Genomic DNA, 26,934 nt, shown 5'->3' with positions numbered 1-26,934 from the left:
TATATATATATATAGATAGATAGATAGACAGATATTTTTTTTACAAAAAAACAACTCATTCTAAGTATTATTATTATTCAAGTGCTATGTATTTCTTGCAAGTAATTTCCAAATCCACAAAAAAATGATTCGGCCCACCCACATAGTATACTGGCTGTATAAGACCCAGTGGAGGCGCAGCTAAGCCACACCTGTCATCTAGTGGTGAATTGTGATATTACAACTTCAAACTATAAAGTGGAACCTTGCTATTCGCAGAGGATCGGGACAGAGCTGGTTTGCGAATAGCGAAAATCTATGTACAGTCCCCTCCAAAGTTATTGGAATACTGTAACAAGGTCAGTTCATTTCTTTTTATTGGAAACTGAAAATATTTGGGCTTCAGATTAAAGGATGAATATGAAATAAAAGTTCAGAGTTTCAGCTTTTATTTTTTTGTATTTACATCTAGTTCAACACCTTATTTTATACCATCTTTATGAAGCCACCCATTTTTCAAGCGAGCAATCAAATGGAACAGACATTATTACATTACAGAGAATAGCATTTAATATTTATCCAATAACTGCATCGAGCCTGTGATTAATTGACTTCACCAGACTGTTGCATTCTTCATTTGAAATGCTTTTCCAGGCCTGTACTGCAGCCTCTTTCAGTTTTTGTTTGTTTCTGGCGGATTCTCCCTTCAGTGTCCTCTTCTATTGTAATTGCAATATGTTCTATTGCAGAGGTGTTAAACTCATTTTTGTCATGGGCCACATGGTAGTGACCGTTTCCTTTGGAGGGCCGTTATGACTGTGAAAACATATGAAGTAGTCAAGAATAATGGCTCATTCAACGATTGTTTAAGTTAGTGTAATGAAGGGTTTGTAAAAAAAATGCTTTGAAAATCTCACCCATTTATTACATATGAGAAGTTGAATTATTTTGTACAGATTTTAGCAATCATTGTAGAAGTTGACATGTTTGATTTGCTTTTGTGGGCCACAAAAAATGATTGGGCGGTCCAGATCTGGCCCCTAGGCCTTGAGTTTGACACCTGTATTCTATTGGGTTAAAGGGTCTGTATCATGCAAAATCAACTTTGTGGAACTTTTAGCTGTTTTAAAATGCTAAATCATCATTAATTACAGCCCCAAAGTGTTTTTTTTCCTCCATTGACCAATCTCTGCACATTCCTGCCCATTCCTGCTCTCTAAACATCAGCTCCACCCAATTCAAGAAAATGATTGGGCCCTCAATGTTCCATTTATTAGATTGAGGAACCATTCCCATACCGCTCCTGCAGACGAAACACGGGGCCACTTTCCCTGGCTGAAGCTCCGCAGCTCTGAAATTTTTCGCATGCATGCCCAATGAAGGCGCGCTCCGAGTGGTCTCCCCGCCGCTCTTTCAAAATTTCGCTAAGTAAACACACGCCCACTTTCTCCGAGCAGACAGCAGGACAAGTGTATCCGGGAAAGAGCTGTTTGTCTGTGATCGGCATTTCTCAGAGGACTGCCTGGTGAACCTTGACCCATACAAAAGTGAATTAGCCGAGAGATTCAACCTTAAAATGGGTGCAATATTTGTTTTGTTGTATAAAAATAAACTTAGTGATTACACACATTACCATGTGCATGTGAATAGTACATCAATGCTTTATAAAGATTGCCACTGCACTCTGGATCAAGAACTTAAGGCTCAAACAATATGTTCTTTTATGGTTAATTCTATTTCCTGTTTCATTGGTGATGTGCTTCGCAGCCATCAAATGTCATGAAAGGCAATTTAAATTCTTTGCATTCTCAGATCATCCCTCCATCTGTCTCGCAATGAATGGTTCAAATTTGCGAGCAATTGGAGAAATGGTCTCAGTGGAGTTCATTAACGTACCAAGTGTATTTTACCCCGACTGAACGGGTTCAATACACTGCATTTCCTCAAAAAAGAAAATTGTGTGTGTGTGTGTGTGTGTGTGTGTGTGTGTGTGTGTGTGTGTGTGTGTGTGTGTGTGTGTGCGTGCGTGTGCATGTGTGTGTATAAAGCTGCAGGGCGAGTCAAGCGTCCATGCCTGAAATTAAAAAAAAAGGTGTAAACATATCTGTCAATCCATCTATCTATAAATGTAGAAACCATTGTGTTGTAAAAGGGAAAAGCCTTAAATATTGTGCAGTGCGAGTCAAGCGTAGATGCCTGCAAACCCTTTTAAAAAGTTCTGTGTGCTTTTAATGTTTGAATAAATTATTTGCTAATGAATACTTCATGTCTCTCTCCGCATTGAAGAAAAGCGGCGGCGGTCTATTAGAACCCCGAGTATGTGGAGACAATACATCTCAGATAGATTTAATTCAATTTGCCGTCTTTGGCACTAGGGTCCATGAACAGACTTTTTCACCGATACGATACGTATCAATATAAGAATTAATAATTTGACACAAAGCGAAAAATCGCTTTTTTGAAGAATAGAATTCGATCCATCCATCCATTTTCTGATCCGCTGCATCCTCACAAGGGTCGCGGGGCATGCTGGAGCCCATCCCAGCTGTCTTCGGGCAGTAGGTGGGGAACACCCTGAACCAGTTGGCAGCCAATCGCAAGGCACACACAGACGAACAACCACCCACGTTCACACTCACACCTAGGGACAATTTTGACTGTTCTATCAGCTTGCCATGCATGTTTTTGGAATGCGGGAGGAAACCGGAGTGCCCGGAGAAAACCCACACAGGCCCGGGGAGAACATGCAAACTCCACACAGGGAGGCTGGAGCTGGAATTGAACCCGGTACCTTTGCACTGTGAGGTCGACGCGCTAACCACTGGGCCACCGGGCCGCCGCAATTCGATACAAGAAAGACAATTTAAAATGATATTTTGAGACATAACAATGGCTTTTCTGTCAATAAACCTACACTAATTGAAGGTAATCCATCTGTCCATCCATCCATCCATTCTCTACCACTTATTGGGGGGTGGGTCGGGGGGCAACAAATTTCGCAGGGAAGCCGAGATAAATACACACACCGACAGAGAGAGAGAGATTACCTTTAATTAGTGTAATTCAGAGTAGTCTTTTTTTCTAGTCTATGTGGGTCAAATTTGGACAAATCATCTCTGAATGAGACATGAAAGTGGCCATAATTACTTGAAAATAGTTTGATGTGTTTTCCCAGCTCGAGGTTGTAAATAAGTTTGGTTGTAATGGAGTGTTTCTTTTTTCACACATTTTTTTCCATGGCTTCTCCATCCTGGTGTGCTGATGAGGTGAGATGGGTCATAAAAAAAGGTGACATAGGTTCACTTTGAGGTGTACCGGTGATGGTATTGAGGGTTTGGACTCTTATTTTACAGCCCATGTGGGTCAAAAGCGGCAGCAGCTATAAAGCGTCGTGTCAGATTAGTGCGGATCACTGCTGGATTTCAGGCCAGTCATCTGCTCCATTACTATTTCCCCCCCTAGAAAACGCAAGAGACAAACAACGGACTTAATGCTGGTGTTATTTTAAGCACTGTCTACTCTGTGATCACAACAGTGGACTGCGAACTCAGAAACTCTTTTGTTGAATATCCATCACTCACGACAGTGGACAGCAATCAGTCTTCATATCAAAGTTGCACATTCGTCACGACAGTGGACAGATATCCGAAAGCTTTTTTCTTCTATATGTAACTGTCACTCCAAGAAAAAAAGTAATTAAAAAAAAATGTTTTCGTCTATAGGCATCAGTTGATATTAGAGATGTTCATTGGCTGCTTGTATCTGGGATCTTGTTCTTTCGGTCATGACCCACAGCTCGTGACCATTGGTGAGAGCTTCACCTTTCGGCTCAACTCCTTCACCACGACAGATCGATACAGCGTCTGCATAACAGCAGACGCTGCACTGATCCGACTGTCGATCTCCCGCTCCATCCTACCCTCACTCATGAACAAGACCCCAAGATACTTCAAGTCCTCCACTTGGTGCAGGAGCTCATCCCTCAAAATCACAGTTGTCAAACTCCGGTCCTCGGGGGCCGCCCTCCTGCATGTTTTCCATCTCTCCCTGTTGCACACACCTGATTCAAATGAACAGGATCGATATCAGGCCTTTGAACAAAGAGTTGTTTTTGGGGATACAGAGATAAACAGCTTGAGAATAGCTGGCCCGTGTAGTGACTGAGGCACACGCAACGTCTCCAATGTTCCATGATCTTGATGAACGCGCGTGATAGGCTGCACTTGATTGACGTAAATTAGAAACGAGCCCCAAGCATTCAGGGACCTGTGCAATCAAACCGCAGTTCGTGCTTTTGTTTGTTTTCATCGCGGCAGTTTTAGTGGTGGTGACCGCCTGGGAGAAGGACGCCCTTCAGCCGACTCGGGCGGGCGCACTGCAGGAGGCAGTGGCGCTCCAGACCAGTTCTCGGTTCCTTTCTTCTGGAGTAATAAAACGTGGTGGAGGGAGGAGGAAGAAGAGCTGCTGGGTGGCAATGTGAGCCAAGTCTGCACAGAGACAACAAACCCTCCCCAAAGTATGCGCGGCGGCGGCTGCGGTGAAGCGGGTGCGGGCGGGGGCGGTTGGACGTTTCGCTTGACACAGGTGGATGCGGAGCGAGAAGCGCGGCATCATATCGCCGCGTGAGGAGGCGCATCGGGCGGCTGCGGCGTCAACATCGCGTCGGTGTGCTTCCTGGAGCGTTTTGGAAGCGCTGCGCATCGCTCGTCCTCTTCGTTTTAGTGATCGACTAGTCGAGTGAAGAGGAGGAGCTCTCTGTGCGGAGGACAGCATGTCTCAGGAGGCGAGAGGAAGAGGTAAGAGAAACATCTCCATGCATGCCCGCCCTGTGTGCTGGGTGAACAGGTACCGCCACGGTGTGCCTCAATCTGCTGGAATGTGAACACCTCGCTGTGTGCTTCTAACGTGTTCTGCTCAAATGCGAGAGAATTTCAGGTTAGACAAGGAGAAGTAGCAAAGAGAGTACGCTGGATACATTTTTTTCCCTTTTGATCTCATTTGATATAAGTACAATTTAGTCCCTGTCGTGGTAGTGTCACAAGTAACGTTGTCATCCAGAGGTGAAGCACAATTTCGGCTTCTAGCCAGGGTTAAGGTTTCAAATTAAGCTTTCAAGGTAAGGTTGTAGCTTCAAATCAGGGTTATGGTTTGGAGGTGGCGTGAGGGTTTTAAATCAGGGGTTGAAGGCAAGGTTAGGGTTTGGAATTAAGGTTTTTAGATATTATTCGAATGTCATGCCTGAGTTGGGGTTCGACAAAAAGGTTGAGGCGTCAAGCTTCAAAACAAGATTAGGATTTTAAAGTAGTGTTATTGTTTTAAATCTTTTTTCAGACCAAGGTTAGGGCTTCAAAACAGGATTAAAGTTTCAAATTAGGGATTAAAGGTAAAACTAGGGATTCAGATTGGGGTCTGAAGTCAAGATTTGAATTCACCTTTGAAGGCAAAATTAAGGGTTCAAGCTTCATGGCTGTTTGGGTGTTTAAAAGTAGTGTACAGTACAGTATTGCCTTTAAACCAGGCTTCCAAACCAAGGTTAAGGCTTCAAATTAGGGTTAAACGGCAATAATGGGGGTTTCAAATTAGTGCTTGGGGGCAGGTTATGGAATTCAAATGAGGGTTTGAAGGCAAGGGGTTTCAAATTGAACTTTCAACCATGATTATAGTATCAAGCCGCGATTAAGGTTTTCACATAGGGTTTCGGCAAGTGTTAGAGTTCAAAATTACGGTATCAAGATGGTGATGGGGTTCGAAGGCAAGGTTTGGGTTTCAAACAAAGTTTCATGTTTTAAATTAGGTTTCCATACCTGGTTTAGTATTTCAATTTAGGGTTTCAAATTATGATTTTTCACATGTGGTAGGGTTTCAAACAAGGGTTATTGTTTCAAATTAGTGTAAGATTTGAATGCAAGGTTTTAAGACAATGTTAAGGTTTGAAGGCAGCGTTCGGTTTCAAATTAGGATCTGAAACCTGTGTAGGGTTTTAAGCAAAGTTTACAGCTTGAAATTATGGTTTCATGACAGGTTTAGAATATCAAATGAGGGTTTCGTGTTGTTTTTTAAGACAGCTTAAGCTTTCATAGTAGGGTTTTAATAACGTTGAGGATTTTGAAACATTTGAATTTTAAACCCTGGTTTAGGTTTGCAAGCCATGGTTAGGCTCTTAAATTATGGTTTCAAACAAGGCATATAGTTTCAAATGAGAGTTTCAAGGCTGGATGAGTTTTCAAACCACAATACAGTGACAATTCTATCTTAAGCCAAGGTAAGAATTGGTGAAGGTTAAGATTTCAAACTTGGTCTCAATCCAAGGTTGGTATTTAAATTTCCAATCTAGATTTATGCTTTTGAAGAAGGGTTTCCAGGCAGGGTTTGAAATGCCAATTTCAAGTCTGGGCTAGGCTTTGAAATTAGGGTTTCAACTGAGTGATTATTTTATTCCAAGAGAGGTTATCTTTGTTCATCTATTAATGCCAACGCTTTTTAGTGACAGGCACAACAATTATATGCTCTTCCACCAGATGGCAGAAGGTACATGGAACCTGTGAAGCCACCAGTTGACATTCACCCTAATAAATAGTCTTATGTTCAACTAAACAGGCATACATCTCATATGCATTGAAATGCTAAACTGCAAATGGTCATTTATGTGTGAATACACAGCCATGCCAATGTGACAGAAAGCACTAAACGCTAAGTCGTTATGCCTGTAACATGTTGTGATTGTTTCGGAATATTATTATGATTATTATTTTAGTTTTTTCTCTGGTCTCACATTGCAAGACTCGGGAGGGGAGGAACACAGCAGCCGCGGACGGATCAGGAACGAGAACCCCCATTTTTTTCATGTCAGGACAGTGGATGCCCACATACTTAGGGTTCAGCACCTGCAAATTCACATATTCGAAATTTTATTCCTTTATTTCTCCACAATATTTTAAAATATGTCTTCATATTTTTTGGGTTATCAGTGTTATTTGAAGAATTCCTTGCGTTTAAAAAAAAAAGTTGTTGCCTGCAGCACCAGGACAGTATGACCTGTTAGCGTACACTATAATGTTAGCATATTGTTCTCATAAAAGGACGGCTTTGTCTTTGCTTCTTTCTTGGGTGATTTGCCCAAATTATCTTTCTGCCTAGACAGAAGTGACCTGCTTTTAATGAGAGATAATTACATCATGCTAGTGCAATTTTATGAGGAAAGAGATGAAGATGACATAATATCGACCGCCTCTAGTGCTTTGCCATGTTTTGCTCAAGGCACTGGTGAACTTCCTCTTTATAACCCTTCTAATTTATAGACTGCCCAATATTTTTTATATTTTTATTTTTTTTGGGGGGGTTGTTTTAATACACTTACAATATTTTAACTTCCATTTTTGTTGGTTGAAACTTGCAAAAAATATCACAGTGTAGTGGTTGTCACGTTGGTCTCACACACGAAAGGTCCCGAGTTCGAAACTGGGTGGAAACAATAGCTCCTATCTTGGCGGCGCAGTGAAGAGGTGCAGGGTTCGATTCCAGCTCCGTGTGGAGTTTGCATGTTCCCCCTCATGCCTGTGTGGGTTTCCTCTGGGTTCTCCGGTTTCCTCCCACAGTCCAAAAACATGTGTGGCAGGTTAATGGAACACTCTAAATTGTCCCTAGGTGTGACTGTGAGCGCGACTGGTTGTTTGTCAATGAGTGCCCTGCGATTGGCTGGCAACCGGTTCAGGGTGTCCCCCGCCTACTGCCCGAAGACGGCTGGGATAGGCTCCAGCACGCCCGGGACCCTCGTGAGGATAAGCGTATCAGAATATGGATGGATGGATGTAGACACTTACTTACCTTTGGCTCGGGATGGCTACCCACATTTGAGCATGACTGTGTTTTGCCTAGAGCCCTCAAATGACTAGCTACGGCCCTGGACTGAGCCAGCCATAGTGTAATTAGTGGCTCGTGCACTGATGACAAAGTCAACTAGTAGCTGGGAGAACAATGGCTGTTCAAGACCAGGATGAGTAGTCATTTTTTACGTGCTCAAAATTCCGAGTACTGATACCTTTAATACTTTTGATATATAAAATGAAATTGAACACAATGACCATAATTATGAAGGAAAACCTTTATTTCTGACGCAGATGTTGATTCTCCGATGTGTCAAACTGCTACAGTATAGCATCAATTATTGCCGAGGACTTAAACAACTTTTTTGCCTTAAGTATCGTGGCTGGTATCAGCAGGATACCGATACTAGGTATTGGTACTCACCCATCCCGAGCGAGGAATGTCTTAACACAGTGATCATCAACACTTCATACACAGTAATATGCTTATAAGTCAGCATGCTGCACAGAGATAACCTCATTTAGCATCATGGCTTTTTTTTCCTCAATTGGTAAAAAGGGGATTGGTGAGGTGGCGAGTGGATGATGCGAACACTGGACAACATTGCGTCTGCAATTGTCATCTTGGCAAAGGCATATCACAAGTATCCAACAACTACTTTTGCTCGTTTTCCTGCTTGGGCAATATAACTCATAGTTTTTTCAAAATATCCAGAACAATCAGTGTTACGGGCGACGAGTTCAGTGGTTTCCGTAATGAAATCTGTCACATTTGGCAGCATTTGGATCGAAATGAAAGGCTCGGCTTTCACTCTTTCACCCACTGGTACATGAAATTAAAACCTGCTTTTTAGCAGGTTTATGTCATTATGTGAAAACAAAGTCGACCTTCTTATCTTTTTTTGGTGACTAATCGGCACTAGGTAGCATCTCCTGAGGCCATAGCTCATTTGTTTAGTCAATATGTCTGCCAACAACAAATAAGATTAGCTTTTCTTTCCAATTTGCTCACAGTCATCTCTGTCATCGGTGCAGCTCCTCCTCCCCTCTCACTTCAACTTAATAGTGTGAGTAATAGCCCCCCTGAGCATTTTATATTCCTGGTATTAAATGAAAAGCCATCAATCTGGAAGTTTTCCTTTTTATTTGTCTCCCAATTGAATAATCGGGCATGGACTTGTTGTTCTGTTATGCGGCTGGCTAAAAATAGCAGCACCTATAAACCCCCGTCCTCTGTCTGTGTTATGAATGCTAAAGCGCCACTTCCGCTAGACATTGTTTGTTGCTGTCTCGTCGTATATGCGGGTATATTGCGTCGCATTGTATGGTATTGTCCTGTTCAACAGGCAGCTGCCATTGAGCTAATGCCTTCCGTCGATGAGCTTTGCTGCATCGTGTTTGAGCACAAAAAACGACCTGAATTGGAACTTAATGGATGTATGTCATGGTGAAGCCTCGTTGTCTGCTCGCCAATGTTTCAGGTCAAGGCGATGGCAGGGGAGTGGCACACTGGTATTGCCTTTTTTCTAGATGGATGGATGGTGGGATCATGGATGGTTGTGTTTATGATGGGATGGATAGATGATTCGTTGGGTTAATGTATGGTTTTAGATGGGTGCAGGGTGTGATGGATGAGTAGGTCGGTGGATAGATGGTTGGATGAATGAAGGGTTGATGATTGATGGGGGGATGGGCATAAATATCTGTGAGCTGCATGATGTTGGGACGAATTGGTGGTGCGTGCTATATGCATGCAAGGATAGATGGATGGTGGAAAGGGTCAAATGGCTGCATGGTGGAATGGATTGATGGGTGGTTGGGTGGGTAAATAGATGGGGTGAAAAGGTGCTGAGCGGCGCGAGGCTTTTCACGACATTCAGCCGACTGATACGACTGCAATCTGTGAATCTCATGTGGAGAATAAAGGAGCCAACGTATTTTTTTCTTCCATTCTCTTTTGATTGAGAGCTCACGTTTTAGCTTTTTTTTTTTTACACAGAAAATTGTGCATAAACGAACGCAAATGGCAATATTATTATTCCTCCTGTATTTTACCCATTCTGCTCAGCAGCTTAGTGATGTACTGTAGTATCAGTGGTCTTTATGGTCTGGAGGGGACAGACGAAGAGAAAACATAGACCAAACAGACGGCAACGGCAACTCATGGTGGGACTTTGTTGGGGTTCAACAAGAAGAAAATGGAGCATTAAAAACTAACAAAAGTCACCTGTTGGGAACCAAGCAATCAACAAGAAGAAATGAGCAAAAAGCACCTGTTGGAACTTAGCTGGCAATCATGGCATAGACAAGGCGGAAAAGAGAGCAAAAGGCAACAGCAACACTGGTTGAAACTTGATTGGGGATCTTTAGATTAACAAGGAGAGAAGCAACAACTATAACAGCACCAGGTTTGGGGCTAAAAAAAGGAAAGCGGAGAGTTTGAAAATCATAAAATAACACCTGTTGAAACCTGTCTGGAGAATCTGGGTGTCAACAAGGAGAGTGAAAAGGGAGCACCAACAACATTCAGTTGGCTTTAATGAGTTTTTAGACCAGTGGGATGTTTCATTGTTATTAATTTTTAAAATCAGTTTAAATTAGTTTTATTATTGGTGTATTTGGAGAGTGCAAGATAAAAAAAAAAAAGTCACTCAGTGAGTGTTATGTAGCAAGGTACAATTCCCAAATGCCTGTTTGATCTTTCTTTTGTAGGGCTGTACATACCAAACTAAATACAGTTAAAATAAACCACAAAAGCTCATGTATGAAATTGAGTGACAAAGATGTAAACAAAGAACATTTTCGCGACAATAGTTTTAGTTCGTTTTAAGAATGGAACACGTACTTTCAATTAACTTCATTATCCGACATCTGTGTATTGCGTATTGCACAATGCACTACCTCACTTTACCTACAATAGCCACAAGTGCCATTGTTTATGCTGTTTAGATGACATATTATGTCTTTTTTATACAATGTAGCTGCTATCTTTTCTCAGCTGTGTGTGTTTAATGCACAGCATGTTTGCATGCATATTTGCACTGCGGATTGGGAGGAAGAAATTTCATCTATGCTGCATATCATACATAAAGCATAATTGACAATAAAGATGACCTTGACCTTGACCTTGAATTAGTTCTGGGTTTTTTTTTCAGCACTTTTCAGCATTTTTTTCATTTTTTTTTTCTCTTTCTCATTTCAACATTTTTGTTTTGTTTTTGGTTGTAACATGGTTATTGAAAGTTAAAGAGAGCTAAAAATATCAATAGAACATGGTTGTAATAGCAGGGGACAAAAAGCAAAAAGTAAGACGAGCAGCACCTGCAAAGTCCTGCGGATACAAGAGGAGGCACGAGAGCAAACGTCAACCAAAACAGACACTTGTCAGAATCTGGCTGAGGAACATGTGGACAAACCATGTGAAAAGCGACCCCCCCCCCCCCCCAAAAAAAAAAAAAAAATCATAATCAGAGACCGAAGACCCCTTTGTTGCCGCTTGGAGGTCCTCATATAAACAAGAGAGAACAAAAAGCAGCAACAAGTACTGCTGCGACCTTCACTGGAGTCGTGCCTGAGTGCGCACGCTATCGAAAGTGACAATCGCAGTGGACAAAGCCACAACAAACGCAAAACGGCGAACACAACCCAACTGTGGGCCGTTGGCAGCGAGGCAAATTCAAGTGACGAACACGAAGAGGGAGGCTGTCACCCGCTGCCGTAGTGAGGATGGATTTCGTCCAGTCTAATGGCGTTATCGTGCATGCTAGCGTGTGTGGTCGTATTGTTGCGTGTGTGATCATGTGTGTGTGCGCCACTCATTTGACTTTTGGGGAAGGCAGATTAATGCGATCGCTGCCTCTCATCAACTGCAGCAATTGATTGTGCCACGATTAGTTTTGATTGAATTGGAGGGGCGAGCTATTCATAGCAAGTTTTGGCGATTCACCAATGTGAGTATCGTCATCCAGTCAGCTCTGTCCATCCTCTGCTGCTTTCAAAGGCTCTTGCCAAGGGACTCCTTCAAGAACAAGAACATGGGAACAGTCTCATGTGTAATCGTGCTGAGTCATGCTACAGCCCAGACACGATAATTCCAAAATTTAATATGTTAAAGACAACCAGTTTTGTTCAAATAAGGTCCCACCTGAAATTTCTTTGTAATATCACAAGAAGAACATTTGAATTTTTGAGGGGGGGAAAAAAGTTGTAATATTACAAGTGGAAAAAAGAATCTGACCTCTGAGGAAAAAAAGGTAATAGGAGGAAAATACATTTCATATGAACTATTGTGAGGAGAATGTTGGGAGTTCTATGAGAAATAATTTTGTACGGATGTAAAGATTGTGTAATATCAGAAAGTTGAAAGCTCCTCTTTTTTTCCTGCCTTTCCTCATCCAACATGAGGGGAAAAAAGTGATCATTTTACAGTCATAAAATTTAAATTTGACAAGAAAAAAAGATTGAAGTTGTATTGCTACAAGGAAATAGTTATAATATGCGAGGAAAAAAAGTTTGCATTGTGTAATAAGAAAGCCTGAACCCAACAAGAAATGGTTGTAATTATTTTAATATTACAGCAGTGTACTGTAAGTGTAAAATCTAACGGCAAAAAATAATCACGATTTCATGCGGAAAATATTCCACTTATTTGAGTTACAATACTAATTAAGTCACTTTTTTAATATCAAAATTGTTGCATTGTTGCTGGGGAAAAAGTTGCAATTTCACAAGAGGAAATTCGTTTTGTGATGTAAACTGTGAAACATTCGGTTCAAAAAGTTGAAATCTTACAAGTTGTACCGTATGGAACCAAAGAAATTGTACCCAAGTAAATGTTTCAAAACAAACCATTTTACAAGATTGAACGCAAATGCATTCACTTAAAAATGAAATACAAATGCTCTGGACTGTATTAAAAACAAGTTTCAGCCACTGCCTCATAATTCACCGTTTGAACATTTAATTCCTTTTCCTCCATGCAAGACTTGATTTACATGTCCCGCACTGTGAATCATTGTTTTAGATGACGCAAAAATTCTGCAACCAGCTGAGAATTGAATGTTTGGTGCATCCATCTCTTCATTTGAAAGCAGAATGAGTTCCAGGCGTTTATTGAACTGTTTTATTGTATCCAGTGCACGCACATGCTGCAGGCAATCAATAGAAAACACCCACGGTGTGTTATTTTTGGGCCATTGTCACCATCACAAATGTCACGTGTTGTTCAACATTTGTTTCTTTCAAGCTTTTCCTTTCGTAAGTACACACAAACAAGGGTAGTCATAAAAGAGAAACATCTCGAGAGCCAGTGCTGAACATTGATTTAATTTAATCTATTTCCAACCCAAACACTTTTTATTGCTCTCTTTTAATCCGCGCTGAATGTTAACCTTTCTGTAAAGCGCTCTGTTAAAGGTGCAGCTATTGTGAAAGCGCAATATCAATAAAGATGTATTGTATTCATGACATGCTGTATAATAAATCTATATCTGAAGCGCAAAACATTTTTCTGTCCAACCATCTTTCCCCATTGAAATGAATGGAAAAGCCATTAATCCGTTCCAGTGCCCCTTCCCCCGCACCAAAAAAAACAAAAAACAAAACTGCAGTGTTTTGTCACGTGTTTTAAAAAGAAAAATAGTATACCATAATATGATACTTTATAAAAACATGCAATATTTAAATAGCATGTTAAGAATTGAACAATTTGTGCATCGTGATTTTAGACTTCAATACCCATTGACATTGTCACCCTTGTGGTGTGCATGCCTTGGCCACCAGGGGGCAGTATAATACAAACATAAAATACACAAAGAAGAGTCTCATAACTAAATGACTCAGTAAGCTGCAGTAAAATGAGTTATTTTTCGCATCGGACTAAGAATAAGTACCTGTGAGTATTGTGAGATTTTCAATCTGTGTTGTTGCAATGTTTATGTTGAGATATCCGTTGTTTCAATGATCCATGTGTTTGTGTTTGTGTGAACCCCAAAGGTTCGTCACACAAGCACAGCGCCACCCACTGGTGTCTGCAGAATATTGCGCAAGAATCTGTGGACAGCTCCGATGAAGAGTTCTTCGACGCCCGAGGTTAGTGTTCCCCTTTATTTCATCCCACTGTCGTTTGCTTCTTTTTTCGTAAAGCGTGTGCCAAAAAGTTAGTTAGCTATTAATCCCATCGATTAAAGGGCCTAGATTGCGTTCAAGTTTAAACTTTCCACAGTTAGCTACAGGCATATATAGATCCGGCCATCATTATCTGAGCCGCTTTATCCTCACCGGGGGGTTACTGTTGTGCTGGAGCCTATCCCAGCTGTCATCGGGCTGTAGGCGGGGTAAACCGTTAACTGGTTGCCAGCCAATCGCATGTCTATCGACGGCTTTGACAATAAACAGAAACAAAGCTAACGACATCAGCGGCACGCGCGGCAATTTAGCACAGCGTACCGCGGAGGAGGATTTGCGCGGCCGGTGATGAAGCCACGCTCCCGGCAGCTGGAGGCGGGGAGAGAGAGCCACGTGGGATATTTACACTGCCGATGGGACGCGAGTGCACCTCGAGGCTAATTGACGTCGTTAAAGGAAGACATTAATTCAGGGAGATGGCTGGAATGATCGGCTAAGGAAAACCTCGGGAAGTTGAGTGATTTCATGGGGAAAAGTTTGTGGGTTTCAATGATTACATTCAATAAAATGTCTTTCATATTCACAAGCTATTGTGGGCTTTAGCTTGAAATGAACCAACGGCAAAGCGGAAAGCAAACATGTTCATATTTAAAGCTGCGGAAAGGGATCAACATCTTCGCATATTTTTTCATGAGGAATAATATGGCAATGTCCAACTTTTTCAACTTATTTCTTATTTTAAAAAATCTTAGATTATTCTTTATTTTCAAGAAAAAGTAATCTGTTGAGAATAAAGTCAGATTTTTTTTTTTAAAGACAAAAAAAGTCAGAATTTATATTTGCATTGTTCAAAGACACAATCAAAAAAAATGTGCCAAAAAATGACATTACTGTATTTACAAAAGTAAAGTTGCACTTTTCTGAGATATGTGGTCTCATTCTGAGGAAAATGTCACGATTTTAATATAAGTAGATGGTATTTTATTGATTTATTAATTTTTAAGAGAAGTTGAAATCTTATGAGTTAAAAGTTACTTGCCCACATTTGTTTTCAGGATAAATTGTCAGTCATGATAAAGCCTGAAAATAAAACATTTAACAAGATTGAAGTGTTATTTTTCAAGATAAAAAGTCAGAATCTTAGGATATGAGAAAAATCTCAACATGATTCTTTGTTTTGATTTGAGTGTAAATTCTTTGTAGATTGGACTCAAAAACGGCATCGCAAATGGAGCGCGATGTGTGGACTAACGCCCAATTAAATGGCTTTCCTGAATGCATACGAAGTCAGGGAGGGATTTTTTTATCATGAAATCTAAAATCAATTTTGTCAGGGCAAAGACGTAGCACGCCAACAATGACATTTAAATGGCCTGTCGCTTTCTATGTTTAGAGACACTTTAAGCCCGCAGCGACAAAACTGATTAAAGTCGAGCTCAACGTACTGTGACAAGCTTTGCGCTCCCGAGATAACGAATTCACTCATGCATGTTTTTTTCTCAAGTGAAAATTGGCATCATGAAATTTTAACCATACAGACAATATTTTAAACCATGTTGATATTCTTAGCTGTCCAAAAAGTCTTTGCAGATACTCAGCCTTCTAATATGAATACTGTATGTTGAAAATACTTCAGCGTTCCTTCAACTCTCTGTTAATGACCAAGCAGTAGCAGCCAACATGTTTACGCTGTGCTTATCTTATAAGAATAAAGCTTTTTGTAACGCGGACATGAAAGAAAAAAGTTTTTTTTTTTTTTTTGACAGAGTTGACAATTAGCCTTTTTTTTCCCAAAGAGTATTTCTTATTTATTTAGACAAAAAAAATGGGGAGGTGAAAAGTCCTGATTGTATGAGGATGGTGTTATTTTAATTTTTACGCCATAGTCTATTATGAAAAACATTTCAAATCAATAAAATTGCATTTAGAAAGATTTGAAAGGGTTTGTAGTCTTATAACAATGACGACATGTTTTCCGTGTGAAAATATTCATTGTACTGTAATCTTACTAGAATGGTCATATTTAGTCAATATCAAAAGTCATATTCTTGCAACAACGTTGTTTTTTTTTTTTTTTTTAATTGTAATCCTAAAACAAGAACACATATTATTCTGGAACAGTTGTTAAAAAAATAGTAACGATGGTTGCAAGCGTCCATCCATTTTCCGATCCGCTTATCCTCCGGGTCGCGGGACGTGCTGGAGCCAAACCCAGTTGTCTTCAGACAGGAGACTGGGGACACCCTGAACTGGTTGCCACCCAATCGCAGGGTACACATCAACAAACAACCATCCGCGCTCACAATCACACCTAGTGGCAATTTAGAGTGTTCCAAAAACCTGCCATGCATGTTTTTGGAATGTGGGAGGAAACCGCAATATCCGGAGAAAACCCACGCAGGCACGGGGAGAACATACAAACTCCACACAGGAAGGCCGGGGCCGAGAATCGAACCTTGCACCTCTGCACTGTGAGGCAGACATGCTAACCAGTCAACAACCATGCCGCCCAAATTTGGAAGCAATTGGAAAAAATATCTAGGACAAGTTGGTCTTTGAGGACCTGTGGAAATTGCCAAAATGTCTCTAAAACGGCCACTTAGACCTAGATGCGTCTGAGTGTTGTTGTGCAGCAGTAGTCCCCAACTACCGGTACCTGGCCTTGGCCCGTTTGGGACCGAGGTGTGAGCTGTGAGCCACTTTTTCATCATCAGACATGGCGGAAATGTTTCTTTTCTTCTTTTTTTTCTAAAAGACCCAGAGAAATTGAAAGAAAGATGCTCCAAAACAAAATGTTTGTTTTCAGGATTTACATCGTGAGACTTTTTTTGTAGGTCCACTTCTGATCGACATGCCTGCCAAATATGTTGCTAAGTGAAACTGCCTCCAATGGCTGAATTAAATTGTTTTAAAGGACTTGAAAAATAACAACATGACACTAAAAGGGCTGCTTCGAACCGTCTTTTTGTGTTTCTGGCATGGCTTCATGAAATGTTGTTTTGTACTCATGATGTCCACAAATTTCATGTTGCTCAGACAAACTGCCTTCAGGGGCTCACTTGAATATCTTTTTAAAGGACACCGAGAACTTACCAACATGACTACTCAAAATGGACGTCTCAAACCAAAGTGGCTGCCTTCCTGTCTTTCCGCACGTGAGCACGGGGCACGCAACGCTGCACGATGTTAACACTGCATTGTACGAACGTTTACTTCGCTACGGCAAACACGTATTCGTATACAGACATAATTTCCACGCGGCGGATTTCCTTTCACGCTCTGTCTGTCAATTCGCCTCATTATGCAAATGGATGCCATCAAATTCGGATTAACAATACGACGAATTTGTCAAGGACTTGCACCGATCGACATTGTGGAGATTGAATTGGCAGCCGCGGGAGGCCCTGGGGTGGCAGCCCGTCAAGATCAAATATTAGCCCCGACTCAGCAGTATAAATAGTACGTGCAGCGACAAACGGCATGTCGAGCAAATGAAACGCCTCTTAAACTTTTTCTATACTGCGCAGGAACAGATGCAAAATCCAATGAGAGCACACCACAAGAATGAGCTGACGCCTCGCTGCGTCCGGACAAATATTGAAAATTGTATCTCACTGAGCAGCTGATGAAGATAAGATGCTGCCGGTGGCTGCGTGAAGCTGCTGTGAACGAAGAATACAATACACAGGAGAGCCAGACAAATGAATGTGCGCAGACAATCTGGAATTGCGTCATGTCTTATTCAATCTGATTTCTGAGGCCAAATAAATCACATTCTCACCTCCTACTTTTTGGGGGAAATTCAACCCCCACCCCCAAGCCAATTTCACCTAGCAGCATGAACTTTGCTCGCCGTGTCAATGGCAAGCATCCCCACAAAAAGAAATCTCTCGAAGCTAAAACTGAAAATGCACAGCAAGTGTGCCATTTTGGTTCAAAGTGGCAGTTAACTTTTATTTACTTTTTTGGGGGGGACAATCCCCCAAAGCTAGTTTCACTTAGCCACATGAAATTTGGTAGGTGTGTTTAGCGTGAGTAGAAGTAACGAAAAGTCTAATGAAGTCATGCCTGAAAAGACATGGCACGTCTGCCATTTTGGTTTGAAATGCCCATTTTTGGATGATTTTGGGCCATTTCGAACAGTCCTTCAAAGATAAACTCCTCCAAGAAAGTTTCTCTGTTCACGATCAAATTTGAACCACATATTCTGGGAAAAATTCATCCCCCAATGCCATTTTAAAAACATGAAATTTCATCTATATCGATCAACAGTAGACATAAAAAAAAGTCTCTTGAAGTCATGTCAGAAAAGACACAGGAAGGAACTCAATCATTTTGATTGGGCACGTCAGGGTCATTTTCACCATTGCATGGTTTGTTTAAAAAAAAAAAAAATCTCTGATAGAATTTGATTGCAACTGAATTTGAACCATATATACAAGACAGATAGATGGCACTAAAGTGTGACAAGTTTCAGTTTTTGTGTGTTGGGCTGACCATGGCAACAAAATGTGATGCCTCATCCTAAAATGCAAAACCAGTAATACTTTAGCTTGTGATTTTTTTTTTGAACCCCCAGAGCCAGTTTCGCTTCAAAACATGACATTTAGTTCAATTGTTTATTTTGAGTAGACACATAAAAAAAAAAAAAAAAAAAAGTCTCAAGAAGCTTGTGTGATGATAGAGGACCCAAAAGCAGGAGATAACTCAAAGTAACAAAAAAAGACCAAAAAACATGTCAGTGGTACTATGGTCAGACCCCGAGTGGTCGGCTGGACAGTCTTTTTAACAGAAAAAAAGCTAATGACATGATGATGACGGGATCAGGCCTCCTCTGGTCCTGCGGGGTCCATTTTTGGTCGGATCGTTCTGTTATATTTGTGCCATGCTGGAGGACCAGGGAGCCAGGAGAAGCAGGGTATGCTCAACAAGATATATGAACGGAAACACTCACAAAAGCACATTGGAAAAGCTAAATCGAAAACACAAAGTCCTGAAAACGCCAATGAACCAAAGTAACAACAAAACACATTACTACGACAAACAAAACAACACGTGACCGCAACCGAAACAACCAAATCAATAAACAAACATGACAGTTACACACCGATCCGACTCGGAGTCGTCGGCGTGGCAGTCCGAAAAAGGCAAATGACATGATGACCAGCAGGTGCGACGCTGGAGGAGAAACCCTCGAGTGCAACTTGTTGGTCACTTACGGAACAGAACCAAAACTGCAAACTATGAAACCAAACCAAATCTAATCGAAACAAAAACAAGATCATGACAGGCAGGAAGTATGACATTCTGGTTTGAATCCTGCTCTGTTCCAGCCATATGCTGTTGTGTCCTTGGGCAAGACACTTCACCCACGCAGCCTCCGGTGTCACTCACACTTTTGTTCACCTTTTGTGTGAATGTTTGGCGGCGGTCGGAGGGCTCGTTGACGCCTACTGGCAGCTATACTTCCGTCACTCTGCCCCAGGGCAGAACCTAATTTAGCACCATCAGAGTATGAATCTATGATCGCATGAATAATGTATCCACTGTGAAGCGTCTGAGTGTCCAGAAAAGCGGCATATAAAATTGCTGCATTCATTTTTTAAATTTTTTTTATTATGATTTGAACATCCAAGGTAGACAGTCAGTGTATTTTATTTTTTTCCCTTCCACTTCAGACTCAGAGTGAAGGTTAGCCAAGAGCCTATTCCTGCAGGCGTTTGCAAACAACACATTTGTGCACCGTGTACCTTCTCCAATCCAAACACTGAAAGAGAGTTTGAGGGGAGAGTCGTCATTGAACAAAATGTTCCAAGCCTTGTAGAAATAGTGTTTGTCAAAAGACATTCAAACACATTCAAGCTTTTGTCACTTTTTTTTTTTTTTTGTCGTCATTCCTCATTGAAAGGGATTCTTTTCTCGCTCTCGTATGTTATAAATATGAGTTGAGTTGAGTTCGACCTAAGGACTGCATTGTCAAGGTGTGAATAGATACGGAGGAGCTATCTTGAGCTTATTCCTATAATGCTTCAACTCGTTTGGGATCGCTTCATAGAGGCGTCTTGTTTTTCGGGGAGTAGGGTTGAATGACGCGAGCATTTATTTTTCCTGATTTGATTTCATAGAGTGTGTTGACACCTAAATCATTTCAGAGTGGCAACTTCATTTTGCAAATTCACCTTTAGAGTTGAGTTAGTAGTTTTTAATTTCTGTGGTGTTGGCAAAAAGGCTTTGCAAATAAGCTCGCCCATCGGTGTCGGAAACCTGGCTCTGATCTAATTGGGTGAATTATTTAGTAGGTGCTCCTCAAAGTACAAGCACTAGAATTCACCCTGAATTCAGCCACTTGTGCTCGACTTCCTTTGCGTCTCCGGGAAAGGGCCTTGACATTTTTCTGTGCCTGCTGTTATGTTAAACCTGTTCACATTATTAAGTGTCCATTTGTGAAACTGCAGCACAGGGGCCTTGTTGTTTGAGTCGTCATCTGACCTTGGGGAGCTGAGTTGTTACAGTTTTGTGTTCAACAGTGAGTCATCTAACTTTGCTGCTATGCTGAGCCCACATTGAATACAAAATAATGACAGATTTTTGCAACTCGGCGTCAGTCATATGTCTAGCATACATGGTTCTAATTTGGTTGCAGTTGAAGAAAATATGACAAGTTCATCTTTGAAGGAGCCTTGGAAATAACTCAAATGGCTGCTTTGAACCAAAATGGCGCATCTTGTGTCTTTTTCGGCACCACTTCCGGGTTCTTTTTTTTTATTTTTGTGCGTCTACCCATGACAGATATACCCGCCAAACCTTCGTATTGAGTATGTATTCACATCTGCACTGTTTGGTCCATTTTAAACAGACCGGGGTTCATTTCCCACGCCGGCCCGGACCTTTTATGCAACTGTGACTACACACAAACAAATCCTGGTACGGACGAAGCAGCTGGAGCGAGATCCTTTTTTTTTTTTTCCAGGGGGTCTTGGTGCACTTCCAAACAGACTCGATGCAGTTCGCTACAGAACTGAATACAAACCACTGCCAATTCGCACCAAATCTTCTTCTTCTCCTTTCGGCACGTCCCTATTCAGGGGTCGCCACAGCGAGTCAGTAATTTCCATCCGCCCCTGTAAACCGTCCTACCAACTCGCATGGTCGTCTTGGCAAAAGTTTTACGCCGGATGCCATTCCTGACGCAACCCTCCCCATTTCTCCGGGCTTGGGACCGGCACTGGGGAACAGTGCACCCCCAGGGGAGGGCACTGCCCCCCAGCGGCTGGGTTCCAATTCGCACCAAATACAGGATGTAAATGTCTTTTTGGGCTCAACAAGCTACCGTAGCCTTGAATCGTGGGAAATGTTAGCCCGCAGTGAATGCTGATCATACGTGATCCGTCGTCTTTTGTGACTGCTGCTAGCAATGTTGTGGGTCGAAGCACGCAAAGCACACGCTCCTTCCGGTTACTGCATTTGCCGACGCCGTTCCAAAATTTTGAAAAATGGTGATCGCAAAACGTGCATTGAATGGCGGCTCTTGACATTCCAAATTATTTTGCTGCTCTAATAACAGCACCAATACGCAGAGCAAGAATGCAGCATGTAGGAATTACGGGTTTTCCTCCATTTTTGGGTTTGCGCTTTTACCTTCATCCAATGGTAGCACTGATCGTCACATGCTATGATGTGTTTACAGAATATAGTTGACTTGCAAAAAGTACAGTGTGAATACAAACTGCACCAAACGAAAAAAAAATATTAAATATGCTGTTGCAAGCAGATCAAAATATTTTTGGTGTGAATACATACTGAGACTGGCTTTGGGGGAATTAATTTGTAACTAATACAGAGGTGCTATGAAGAGTCAATAGAATTTATTGCCTTGCTCAGCCGAGATACAAAGATGAGACATTTTTTTTCCCCAATCTGACATCATCCATTTGTCTAGTGTACATGGTTTGAATTTGTTTGCAATCAAACAAAATCTTTCACACAAGTTCGTCTTTGATGGGACCCCTGATGATGGCTGAAACGATCATGAAATTTCCACTTTGAAGCAAACTGGAGGCCTTCCCCTGTCATTTTATGCATGTTTTTTTTTTTTAGTAGCTCTGCTTGTGATGCACATTCCAAATAATGGAAAACGTAGCACCTTGTGGAAATATGGCTGCAGGGTAAAGGTAATTACAGCTCTCTAGTGGCCGACTTAACCAGAGAATCACTGAGCAAGGCCATGATTTTTGAGGACACGCAAGCTGCTGTTGTGTTGGGAAGCTAGCAAAGCCATCGGAATACTGTTTTTATGGCTGCCATAAGCGTAATGGAGAGACTCAAAGCACCCCTTTATCTGCGGTGGCAGCAGCGTAATGACAGTTGGACTCCATCATGGGTATCGCGACTCTATCAGTGAAGATGTTACATCATTGAAATGACTCTCTACCCAGGGTGGCCCCGCTAAAGAGGATGTCGACGCAAGTGTACTGTGAAATCACCAAGAAATAATACGACAATGTAGCAACTCTAGCGTGTGCAGTATTAGGCCAGCTTTGGATGCTGGAATGACAATGTGTCTTTATTTCTCAGTCTCTTTATTAAGAACGGTACAAAATTGTCTACTCACCGATGCATTTCTTTCGTTTTTGTCGTCTAGCTTTCCTTATTTGCTGAAATACTCACTTGTTAGCCTCGGAAAGTGAAAACGAGTGAGGAGGGAAAAGTTTGGTTTTAGGTCTTTCGAGCAGTACATTCGTTACATTTTTCCTCTATTTGCTAACGTTTATCATCATGAGAGAATGCCAAAGGCTGAGCTTAATGACTTGATACCATTTGTGTGAAGTGCTAGCTAGTGTGCATTTGTTTACCCACGTGTGATGTCACGTCACTTTGTCCTTACGTGTAATTTAGGCTAGTAATAATAGCTAATAATATTGATGTGTTAAATACAACCGTCTTTCCTTTGATCATCTCTTTGCGTCGACGGGTTTGTCAATTAATCGTGTTTTTTTTCCGCAATTTGAAGCATGCCTTGGTCCCTCCCTATCCTCTTCAAAAGCAAGAGTTCATGTACAACACACTTGTATGCTTACAGTTTTAAAACCAAAATTAATCCTGCCCCGGCCAAGTGCTACAGTACATTTTTATATGTTGAATGTTGAATATTTTTTGCTGTTCCGGTAATTGAAACAAGGAAGTAGCAAAAAAGAGACGCAGTCGAGATATTCATGATATTGGAAAAAATACGCAAAATGTAACTGATACCTCTGATTTAATTACATAATGGTGAGGATTTTTTTTCAAATTCATGTAATCAAGTAATATTTCCTTTGATGTTGGTGAAGCAGCATGAAGTTCATTGCCCAGAGTTTTTTTCTGTATTCTTCGTGAGCTAAAGGTGTTTAGTGCTGTTGTGCAAGTCAGAGGACCTCATGCAGTTCTGCATTCTGTAAGTCTGCTCTATGCAATCTCTCATCTTTATTGCGTGGAATACATTGGCAAAAAAATAAGACGCTTGTGCTTTTCATTGTTCATTACATTGATGAACAAAATTTGGCTATTTAAAAAAAAAAGAATAAGTCAATCATGGAAAAACTAAATACTTTGTTGAAAGTAATACCTCTGAGCACAAACTCATTAAAGCCCGAAAGCTAATAGTTGTTCTCAGTAATGTATTGAGGCAATGAGGCCTTTTTGCTGTCTCATTGCCATTTCTTTGTAACCTTCACACGTTACGAGCAAATCCTCCCATCTCATCTGATTGTGCGTCATCAGATGTGGAACGATGCTAAACAAAGGCTGTCGCAATAATTGCAACCCGCGCCCACAAGATGAGATCAAGGAATTTCCAGAAATTTTCCAGTTCGTTTAACAATCAGCCCCCCCCCCCATCCCCTTTCCCTCCCTCCATACCCGCTCACTGCGAGCTGACAGCTTGAAGGATGTCTCAAATTTTTTATTATTTTTTTTAACCAACTTCCCTCAACGTCCTCGCTCCTCGCCGCCACTTCAAAGCATTTTCCCCTATTGCCTTTCATTTCCGAGGCTTCTGACAGCCTGCCTGGAATGAAAAAAAAAAAAAAAAAAGCCCCCAACAGCAGCTTCATCGATCAACACTATATCTAAATTTGGCGAGATTGTCTTTCATGACAAGACACTCCAAAACATATCATGGGCCTGTTTCCAGAAATGAAGTAGCAGTCTGCCGGTATGGTAATAGAAGCAATTTTTGACCAATTCCAACAGGTGGTACTTCAACCAACTCCCCCCCTCCTCCAATGGGATTATTTATCATGACAGGAGGTGTGCAAAAAGTCTCAAGGATCTGTTTCCCAAAATAAACAGGAAGCCACTCCTGGGGCAGGACAGATGAGCCCAAGAAGAAAAAAAAGCAGGAAAAAGTCTCAAGGCTCCATTAGCTAAAATGGAAGGTCATCCATTTTCGTTCTTTGTCAATTGTTGTTTGAGCTATTTCCAAAAGGTCGTACTTCAACTCCTCAAATGTGATTCAGTCAAATGAGCCGAAGTTAGAATCGGAAACATCAGACAACTAGGCCATGGTCACACGAAATTACAGACACTGAAGAACTTTTTGCGCCACTGTATTCTTGCGTTGACTCTATACTCTCGCGCGTCAATGGCCAGGTAATTTAGGGGAGTGTCTTCGTGATTGATGCCAGGAGCTGCAGTCTGTTGGTCTATAATTGAGCGTCTGGGTGCGAGTTGGCAGCCGGCGCCGCCTTCTTGCGAGTGTTTTCCTTTTGTACTTATGCTTGGCTTTTTATTTTGTTCATTATATGGCTCAAAGTGCGTTGATGACATCGCCTGTCCTTGTCCATAAGCAAGGGCAAAGTGCCTTAGTTAGGATAAAAACCTTCGAAATTAGGGCACTTAGAACTAATTGTTATTATTTTGTTGAAAAGTTGGCTCGCTCTCCATTTGCTTTCTCTCACTGGATTTGCGCAGTCTTGGCGGAAAACTTATTGGGTCTGAAGTAATTGCAGTCACTGCCAAGTCGTCCATCTATCAGGCCTCCAGAGACTACACAAACAAGTTTATATCGATCAAAGTCCTCACAATGGACAAAAATCCATCATTTCATCCATCATGTAGATCCCAAGTCTGTTGACAGCCACATTGAAGCACCCTGCCTCCATCAGGAGGGAGTGCATATTGGGGGTGCACTCCAAATTGGCCCCGCCCCTCCCCATCCGAAGATTGAGCGAAGTACATTCACTTTGCATTCGCCCACTGACCAAATACTGATCCAATAGCTCGTAACAAACGCTGACCATTTGAGCCCGCGCTGCGCGATCCAAACGGACAGCACGTCGGCGTATGTGGGAGGAAGAGTGAGAAATGAGAGAATCTGTCATTTTTCTGCCCCCTTCTGCTCTCCCACCACCATTTCATGACTCATCCAGAGCCTGCTGATAAAAACACTCCGACCACTCGAACCGGCTCCGCTTGTCCTTGTGCTGTAAGCCTCACAAGTGTCCAATAGAGTCTCAGCTATCATTGACCGTGACTGCCTGACACCTTGCGGCACAGCTGTTTGTTTTTAGCCGCCGCCGCAGGGGGTGCTCTTCATCTAGGCTGAACTGCCAACACAGCAGGACTCGCTGAAAACAATTAGAGTTGCTTTCACACGGTTTAGAATTCAGGAGCTGCTAAAAAACAAAAAAAAAAAAACACCTGCCACCAGCTTATTTAATCAATACAACATTTTGTGGGCTTGTTCATAGTGTTGGACTGCATAAAACAGTTTCAAGGACCTGAATTTGAAAATGGACAGGAAGTTTGTCATCTTGGCTAAAATATGGCAATTTTTGGCCAGTTCCTATGGGTTGTACATGACAAGATCCATGACAAAGTCTCACAAATCCGTGCTGTAAATAGTACAGGAAGTCAAGACTTTTTGCGGGGGCTGTTCCATGGGGTCCGACTTTAACCAAGCCCTCCAAGACAATTCAGCCAAATGAATTCAAGCTGGAATCAGGGATGGGGCGTCATCGAGGTTTTCATTTTACAATGCAGTATGTGGGCTGAGCCTTTTGACACGCCACGACACATGAATTTCAAGTATGAATCACGACAACCTTTTTACTGTCTGATTGTAAAACTACTTTTTGCTTTCCTGTGAATCACGGAACTAATAATTTTTATAAACATTGTTTCTGAGAAGTGCTTCACATTTGTGGTTCGTGGAATCCACTAACTACTGGCAATCAGGGCCACTTGAATTATATTCCGCAGTTTTGATTCAAGTCAAGTCAAATTTATTTCTACATCCCGTTTAATCAAAGAAAAGTCTGAAAGGGCTTCACATGCTCACAGTTGACAAATATTAACGACATCTCCTGATCTTGACCCCCAGGAGGACAAGGAGCCTCCGCCCACCCAAAAAAACCCAAACAAAAAAAAAAAAACATCAGGGGAAAAATGAGAAACCTTGAGAAGGGGCAGCAGATGGGGGAATCCCCCTTCCAGGGTGACCAGGCAGCAATGGATGCACAGAGGGGCAACATTAAATGCAAAATGCTGCTATACAATGTCAGTTAGAATAATGTAAGAGTCAATTTAATAAGATCAAATGCTGCATGAAGACACCTCAAAAGCCCCACTGGTTGGTCAATAAAGAAATCTCCATTCCAGTACCTTTATGTAGTTGGTCCACCTCAGATCTTTTCCAGATCAGTCTGACCAGAATCCGTACAGCAACATCCAATTGGGTCTTTGATGTGCCACTCACTTTTTTTTTTTTTTTTTTTAAACACACTCGTATATTCACAATAAAACTGCACAGACAGTAAATATGACAAAATGGGGTGGGCAAAAATATTGATATCGCAATGTATCCTCTCACTATGCTAAAGTCAACAACCAACATGAAATGATTCAAACCACAAAGCAGTCATCAGATAAAGTTGATACATTTGTGATCCTATTAATTTTTTTGATTATATGTAGGTTTAATGCGTGTGTGCGTGTGTGCGTGTGTGCGTGTGTGCGTGTGTGCGTG

At 41.6% G+C, this 26,934-nt stretch overlaps 1 protein-coding gene across 1 annotated transcript in view; it reads left to right on the top strand.

Annotated features, from left to right (window-relative positions):
• Positions 1-4,095: 4,095 nt before the first annotated feature.
• The window catches only part of LOC109529333 (membrane-associated phosphatidylinositol transfer protein 3), a 58,001-nt gene continuing 35,162 nt past the window's right edge, over positions 4,096-26,934 (top strand). Inside the window, exons 1-2 of the mRNA XM_019892660.1 lie at positions 4,096-4,775; positions 13,797-13,892. Coding sequence (XP_019748219.1) covers positions 4,751-4,775; positions 13,797-13,892 — 121 coding nt within the window. The 5' untranslated portion in view covers positions 4,096-4,750. The remainder of the gene's footprint in view (positions 4,776-13,796; positions 13,893-26,934) is intronic.

Source organism: Hippocampus comes, unplaced genomic scaffold (assembly GCF_001891065.2).
Source record: "Hippocampus comes isolate QL1 unplaced genomic scaffold, H_comes_QL1_v1.1 scaffold72, whole genome shotgun sequence".
Lineage (NCBI taxonomy): Eukaryota > Metazoa > Chordata > Actinopteri > Syngnathiformes > Syngnathidae > Hippocampus > Hippocampus comes.
The sequence above is the reverse complement of the archived record's forward strand: the minus strand, read 5'-3'. Positions and strand labels throughout refer to the sequence as shown.